Raw genomic sequence first — 7,257 nt, forward strand, 5'->3', positions numbered from 1 at the left:
GGAGTCTGTGTGTCCGTCCCCCCACGCTGTGGTGTATGTACAGGGGTGCGCGGGGAGGGGTCCGGGGGGGCACTACTGGGCGTCGATGCGGAAGGAGAGCAGCTTCTCGGAGTGGAGGTTGTTGAGGGTGCGCAGGTCCGGCAGCTTCAGCAGCAGTTTGGTGAAACGCGAGGTCTCGGCCGGGCGCGTCTTCAGCACGAGGGCGCGCAGGGCCCGCAGCAGCGTCTCCTGCAGCTGCTCCACCGAGGCCGTGTCCTCCATGCCCGAGCGGTCTGGTGAGGCAGGCAGGGGAGGGGACACCTCAGTTCCACCCCCAAAACCTCCTGATCGCAGCCCGGCATCACCCCGATCTCAGCGCTGAACCCCCTGATATTCTCCCGGTATCACCTCAATGCCATCCCAATCCCATCTCTGAATGCGCCGAACACCCCACTAACCCCCTGATCCCAGCCCCAAACCCCTTGATTCTTTTCCAAATTCCTCTGATCCCAGCCCCAAACTCCTCCATTCTTTTCCAAACTCGATTCTTTTCCAAACTCCTCTGCTCCCAGCCCCAAATTTGATTGTTTTCCAAACTCCTCTGATCCCAGCCCCAAACCCCTCCATTCTTTTCCAAACTCCTCTGATCCCAGCCCCAAACCCCTCGATTCTTTTCCAAACTCCTCTGATCCCAGCCCCAAGCTCAATTCTTTTCTAAATTCCTCTGATCCCAGCCCCAAACCCCTCGATTCTTTTCCAAACCCCTCGATTCTTTTCCAAACTCCTCTGATCCCAGCCCCAAACTCCTCCATTCTTTTCCAAACTCGATTCTTTCCCAAACTCCTCTCCTCCCAGCCCCAAACCCCTCCATTCTTTTCCAAACTCCTCTGATCCCAGCCCCAAACCCCTCGATTCTTTTCCAAACCCCTCAATTCTTTTCCAAACTCCTCTGATCCCAGCCCCAAGCTCAATTCTTTTCCAAACTCCTCTGATCCCAGCCCCAAACTCCTCCATTCTTTTCCAAACTCGATTCTTTTCCAAACTCCTCTCCTCCCAGCCCCAAACCCCTCGATTCTTTTCCAAACTCCTCCAATCGCAGCCCCAAATTTGATTATTTTCCAAACTCCTCCAATCCCAGCCCCAACCTCCTCGATGTCCCCAAATCCTCCCATGCCCACCTGCTGAGACCAGGACAACGGCAGTGAAGAGCCCCAGCTCCTCGTCACTGAGCTCGAGGGCGCTGAGCTTCTCGCTGAAGTCGAACATGGCCCCCAGCAGGTCTCCCATGCCCATGGCCCACAGCTCCTCCAGCCCGTACCGCGTGCGGCTCATGAACGTCACCGTCTGCTCCTTCACGTCGAAGAGCGACGCAAAACGAACCATCAGCACCTGTGGGCAGGGGGCAGGATGTGGGACAGGGCACCAGGCAGAGCCACGGGCACCGTGCTTCATGCCAGGGACATCGGTGTCCACGTTACAGCTCCCAAATGTGGGTCACTGCTGTGCCATGGGGCACCAGGCAATGCCAGGGGAACTGTGCCATGCCATGGGCTCTGTGATCCATATGGTGACCACCAAATGTGGGGTACCATGCCATGGGCACTGTGTGATGCCAGGGGCACTGTGTTTCATACCACAGCTCCCAAATGTGGGGCACTGCTGTGCCATGGGGCACCAGGCAATGCCAGGGGCACTGCGCCATGCTATGGGCTCTGTGATCCATATTGTGACCAGCAACTGTGGGGTACCATGCCATGGGCACTGTGTGATGCCAGGGGCACTGTGTTTCATACCACAGCTCCCAAATGTGGGTCACTGCCATGCCACGGGGCACCAGGCAATGCCAGGGGCATTGTGCCATGCCATGGGCTCTGTGATCCACATTGTGACCACCAAATGTGGGGTACCATGCCATGGCTCCCAAATGTGGGGCACTGCCATGCAACCAGACAATGCCAGGGGCATTGTGCCACGCCATGGGCTCTGTGATCCATATTGTGATCACCAAATGTGGGGTGCCATGCCATGGGCACTGTCTGGTGCCAGGGGCACTGTGTTTCATGCCACAACTCCCAAATGTGGGTCATTACAATGGGGCATGGGGCTTTGTGTTAGCCCGTGGTGCCCAGTTGTGGGGTACCATGCCATGCCTGGGGCATCGTGCTCCGTGCCACAGCTCCTACAACAGTGGCACTGCAGTGCCATGGGGCGCTGTGTAATGCCAGGAGCACTGTGCTGCATGCCACAACTCCTGACTGTGAAGCACTGCAGTGCTGCAGGGCTCCATGCCAGTCCTCAGGGCACTGTGCCATGACAGGGACACCGTGCTCTGTGCCACAGATCCCAAATGTGGGGCACTGCAGTGCTGTGAGGCACCAGGCAATGCCACGGGCACCGTGGCTCTCAAATGTGGGGCACTGCAATGCCACGGGGCTCCTGCTGTGTTCTGGCCCACTGTTCCCATGCTTTGGGGCTCCGTGCCAGTCCACGGGGCACCCTGTCAGTCTGTGGGGCACCATCGAGCCCTCACCATTGACGTACCTCAAAGGTGCCAGCCTTGAGCAGGGTGACCTGGTCGTGCTGGGAGAGCGCCTGGAAGCCGGGAATGTGCTTGGCGAACTCCACGACCTCGCGGACGGCGGGGGTGAAGCTGAGGGAGAAATCCTCCCAGATCTCCTGCACGGAGCGCCCGCTGCGCCCGGGCACGTGGCTGTTCATGGGGCACGCCTGCGGGGGAGCGGCGGTCAGCGGGCACCGGGGGCACCCCCGGGCTCTCCCCACCGGGGAGCGGGGCACGGATGAGGGGGTTGATGTGATTAGCGGCTAAAAACAGCCCGGGGAGGGGAGCGGGAGCGCTCACCGGCAGGACGTCCTTGGGGCCGCGGGGCCAGGGGCACCCCCGCGGGGCCGGGGGCTCGGGGTAGGCGGCGGGGCACAGCCGGGGCTCGGGGGGCCCGGGGGCCCAGGCGGGGGGCGCGTCCCAGCGCAGGAGGCCGCTGTCGCAGGCGGGAGGGGGTCCCAGCTTGTCGTGCGCGTAGATGAAGATCTCCTTGTGCGCCTTGGCCACCTGCGCGATCACATCCTCGGTAGCCCCGCCGGGGCTGGGCGAGCGGGGCGGCGTCAGCTGCTGCGGGAACTGCGAGAAGCAGGCGGGGGGAGCGAGCGGAGGGGGGCCGGGGGGCGCTGCGTGCCCCCCGCCCGCGGCGGGACCCTCGCCGGGCCCCGGCATCGGCGGTGGGGCGCTGGCCATGCCGCCCATGGCGCTCTGCATCTCCGCCAGCATCCGCTGCTTCTCCCGCTTGGGGATGCGCCCGAAGCGCACGGCTGGGGGGGACACCGGGGTTAGGGGGACATCAGCGGATGGCGGGGACACCCCCATGCCCCCCCAGACCTGAACCACGAGGGGGTGATGGGAGCAGGGCTGCATCCCTGCCCTGGGTTTGGAGGTGACACGCAGCCTTATAAATTGAATACTCGGTCCTGGAAGGGACCCAAAATAGGGGAACCCATTCCGGGAGGGGACACGGAGCTTTTAAAAATTGAATACTCAGTCCTGGAGGGGACACAGAGCCCTGAACATAGGGGGACCCATCCTGGGAGGGGATGTAGACATCTGAGTAGAGGGGGATGCATCCAAGGGAGGGATGTACAGCCTGGATGTTGGGGGAGGGGGTGTGGGAGGGTCAACCCTGGCCATGGGGGGGACATGCAGCTGTGGGCACGGGGCACCCAGCCTTGGAGGGGACACGCAGCCCCACATATGGGGGGTGCCAGGAAAGGGGGGCACATCCCTTGGGACAGGCACAGCACCCAGCACAGGCGGGGAGCGGCTCCAGAGGGGAGGCACAGCCCTGGAGACATCCCGGGAAGGGACCAGCGCTCTGGGCACGGGGAAATCCCATCCCCGGAGGGAATCCCCGGCTCGGGACGTCACACGAGGGTCCCTCCGAGCTCACCATCACGGGACATGCCGACCAGCAGGCACTTCTTGAAGCGGCATTGCTGGCAGCGGTTGCGGTTGATGCGGACGATGGAGCAATTCTCGTTCTTGAGGCACTTCTTGTACTGGATGTTCTGCTGGATGCTGCGGCGGAAGAAACCCTGCGGGGCGAGCGGGGGGCATCACTGGGGGTCCCCGCGGTGTGCCAGGGGCTCCGTGCCCCATCCCCGGCCCCATCCCGGTACCTTGCAGCCCTCGCAGGCGTGCACGCCGTAGTGGAAGCCGGAGGCGACGTCCCCGCAGACTTTGCAGAGCAGCACCATCCCGTTGAGCTCTGCGGGGGGACGGGGGTCAGCGGGGTCCAGGGGTGGGGAGACCCCCCCTGCCACCCCCCCGGGAGCCCCACTCACTGGTGACGGTGCTGCCGGCTTTGCTGGGCGAGCTGCGGCGCCGCTCGTCCGCGGGGACCGGCTGCACCCCGGGGAAATTCACCGAGGAGCTGAACGAGGAAGAGGAGGTGGAGGAGGAGGAAGAGGATGACGAGGAGGAGGAAGGGGAGCCGTCTTCATGGGGGGCCAGCGTGGCTCCGCCATAGGCGCGGGAATCCTGGAGGGAGCCGGTGGGCGACGGTGGGAAATAGGTGGGGAAGGGCTGCGAGCCCGACTGGGAGCTCCCGTTGGAGCTGTCGCTGCACAGGGACACGGGGCTGGTGCGGGTGGGAGAGGCGCCGCTGGAGCCCACGTAGCTGATCACCCCACCTGCAGAGAGAAGGAGCCACTCATGCACCGAGCCGTGCCGGGCTCAGCCTCCCCCGCCTCACGGAGGTGGGTGGGATGCCCAGGGAAGCACCCCAAATCCATCAGCAATCAGCATCCGTGGGCATCCCGCGCTGCCACACGTGCGCTGAGCCGTGCCAGGCTCAGCCTCTGCCAACTGGGGAGGGAGAAACCCCTCGGAGAGCGATTGCAGCCCCAGGTGGGGTGGGATCCATAGAGAAGCATCCCAGATCCGCGGGCATCCCGGTGCGCCAATTATGCACTGAGCTACACCAGGCACCGCGGGGGCGGTGGGGGGAAGCCCCCCCAGAGGGGCATCGCAGCCCCACGCGGGGTGGGGTCTCCAGGGAAGCGGCCCGGATGCATCCCGGATCCGCGGATCTCCCGCTGCGCCGCACGTGTGCCGCCCACCCTGAGTCAGGCACCGCACCCAGCGGCAGCCACGGGCCGCGGCCCCACGTGGGACGGGGACAGCCGGGTTTATCCGGGTACGTGCCGGCTGGGGACACGGGCAGGGCACCCCGGAATTGCCTGCAGCAGGAATGTGGGCTGGGAACCCTCTGCAGAGGTGAAATCAGGAGGTCACGGAGTTGCTGCTGCCGTTCCTGGCTCGGTGCCTGCAGCTCCCGCCCCACGGCTCCCGGGACGGTCCCACGGTACAGAGCCCCCCACGGTACTGGGGTGCCCCCAGTGCAGCCCCTCCATGGCACCAGCGCAGCCCCCCAAACTGGGGAGGGTAAGTCCGCCCTGCAGGACTGAGGAGCTGTGTGAAGACCCCCAAAAATGGGGAGCAGGATAGCAGGGGAAACACGCGTGGCCCTGGCTGAAGGCACAGCCGTTGTCACCCCACTCACGGGGCAGGGACAGCAGCACCGGGACACGACTCCGGGCTGGGACACGTGGATGGTGATGTCGGGGACACACGGGATCACCAGGGCCATGTGTCTCCCGCAGCACACGGTGCCGCTGGCACAGATGCCACGCGCCAGAGCCAGCTTGTCACCATCCCCCCTTCACTGAGCCATCTCCAAAGGGGGTCACTGAATTGGGGACAGTGGGTCCCACCTCCAGGCCAGCTGATCATGGGGACCCCCCCGCTGCTAAGGCACCAAAATAATTGGGGGATCCCCGCACCCCAAAGCCTCGGGACACCCATTTTAGGATTTAGGGTGCGGGGATTCCCCAGAAAGGCTCGCCCCAGAGAGAGGGAAACTCTGTTGACCCCAAAACAGAGGGAACCCCCCCCAAACAGCCTCCCCGCACCCCCCCCCGAGCTCAGGCGGCCTCACGCCGCCGCCCCACGTGCTCCAGCCGCACGTGGCCCCCCTAAACCCCGCCCCTTCACGCTTTACCACGCCCACCCGCCTCTCATTGGCCAAACTCCGCCCCGCCCCTTCTCGTTGCCCCGGAGACAGAGCCGCCCCCCCAATGAACGGCGGCGTCCCCAGTTCTACGCGTGACGTCATCGCTGATGTCATGTGCCGACCAATGAGAGGGGGCGGGGCGGGGCTGAGGGGAAAACAAACTCCGCACGTGGCAGCGGCGGGGAGGGGGACACGTGCGGGGGGGGACACGGGGGAAGGGGGGGGGCACCGCCTCCGGTCCCCCGCTCCCGGTGCGCAGGGAGCCCCGACACGCGCGGCACCGCCTCGGCCGTCCACGGGCTGCCCGGTCCCGTGGCCGCGGTGCCGCTGATAGGGACAACCCGGTCCCGTGGCCGCGGTCCCCTCCGGTCACCCTGATCGGTCCCGCCGCCCGGTACACACCGATCCCCGTGTCCCGGTTCCTGGACAGCCCGGTGCCGCTGCCCCAGGAGACAACACCCGGACCCGCTTCACTCCCCTCCGGTTCCGCTGCCCAGGACACAACAATCCCGGCTCTCAACCTTCCTACCCCCGCGTCCAGCACTCTCCGGCGTTCGGGAATCCTCGGTCCCGGTTTCCGGGACACCCGGGTCCCGCCGCGCTCCCCTCCGATCCCGCTGTCCGGGACCTCCCGGAACACAGATCCCCGTTCTCAGCCTTCCTACCCCCGCGTCCCGCACGCTCCGGCGTTCGGGACACCCAGTCCGGTCTCCATCCCTCCTGCCCCGATTACCGGAGCACCCCGGTGCCGGTGTTCACGTCGCCCCGGTGTGCAAGACGCCCGGTACCGGCGCGCAGCCCTCCCTACCCTCCTCCCGGGGACACCCCGGCCCCGCTGTCCGAGCCTTACCCCGCTCCGCAGGACCCCCCGGTCCCGGTAGGACGGAGCCCCGTTCCGGGACGCGGTCCCAGCGCGCATCCTGCCCGGTCGGGCGTGCGGGACCCTTCGGTCCCGGTGTCCGGACCCCTCCAACTCGCGTCTCAAGCGCGCAGCCCCTCTCCGCGGTCCCGGGGCGCTGCCCCCCGATCCGCTCCGGTGCCGGGGACCGCTGCCGGTGCCGGTGCCCGCACGGTGGTCCCGGGGGTGGGGGGCTCCGGCGGGGCACTGACCTGTGCTGCCGGCCTCGGGGGCCGCCATCCTGTCCCGGCCCCGTGAGCCTCCCGGAGCGGAGCCGCGCCGAGCCGTGCCGCGCCGCCG

At 66.0% G+C, this 7,257-nt stretch overlaps 1 protein-coding gene across 1 annotated transcript; it reads right to left on the minus strand.

Annotated features, from left to right (window-relative positions):
• Positions 1 to 7,257, minus strand: NR1D1 (nuclear receptor subfamily 1 group D member 1). The gene is made up of 8 exons (XM_054281663.1): positions 7,170 to 7,257; positions 4,330 to 4,677; positions 4,165 to 4,253; positions 3,936 to 4,080; positions 2,840 to 3,303; positions 2,521 to 2,706; positions 1,158 to 1,368; positions 1 to 272 (listed from the first exon to the last, which is right to left on the minus strand). Exons 1-8 carry the CDS (start codon positions 7,195 to 7,197, stop codon positions 73 to 75), a joined length of 1,671 nt encoding a protein of 556 aa, XP_054137638.1. The 5' UTR covers positions 7,198 to 7,257; the 3' UTR covers positions 1 to 72.

Source organism: Melozone crissalis, unplaced genomic scaffold (genome assembly GCF_028551555.1).
Source record: "Melozone crissalis strain CALT ecotype California unplaced genomic scaffold, PUWL_Pcris_2 ptg000032l_1, whole genome shotgun sequence".
Lineage (NCBI taxonomy): Eukaryota > Metazoa > Chordata > Aves > Passeriformes > Passerellidae > Melozone > Melozone crissalis.

Bases quoted from the DNA above. Each gene is read 5' to 3' on its own strand.
- NR1D1 (XM_054281663.1), bottom strand. From the start codon at position 7,197: ATGGCGGCCCCCGAGGCCGGCAGCACAG. The intron at 1,369-2,520 runs GTACGTCAATGG...CCCTGCCCACAG, and splicing joins TCAAGGCTGGCACCTTTGAG to GTGCTGATGGTTCGTTTTGC. The intron at 273-1,157 runs GTGGGCATGGGA...CTGCCTCACCAG, and splicing joins CGTTGTCCTGGTCTCAGCAG to ACCGCTCGGGCATGGAGGAC.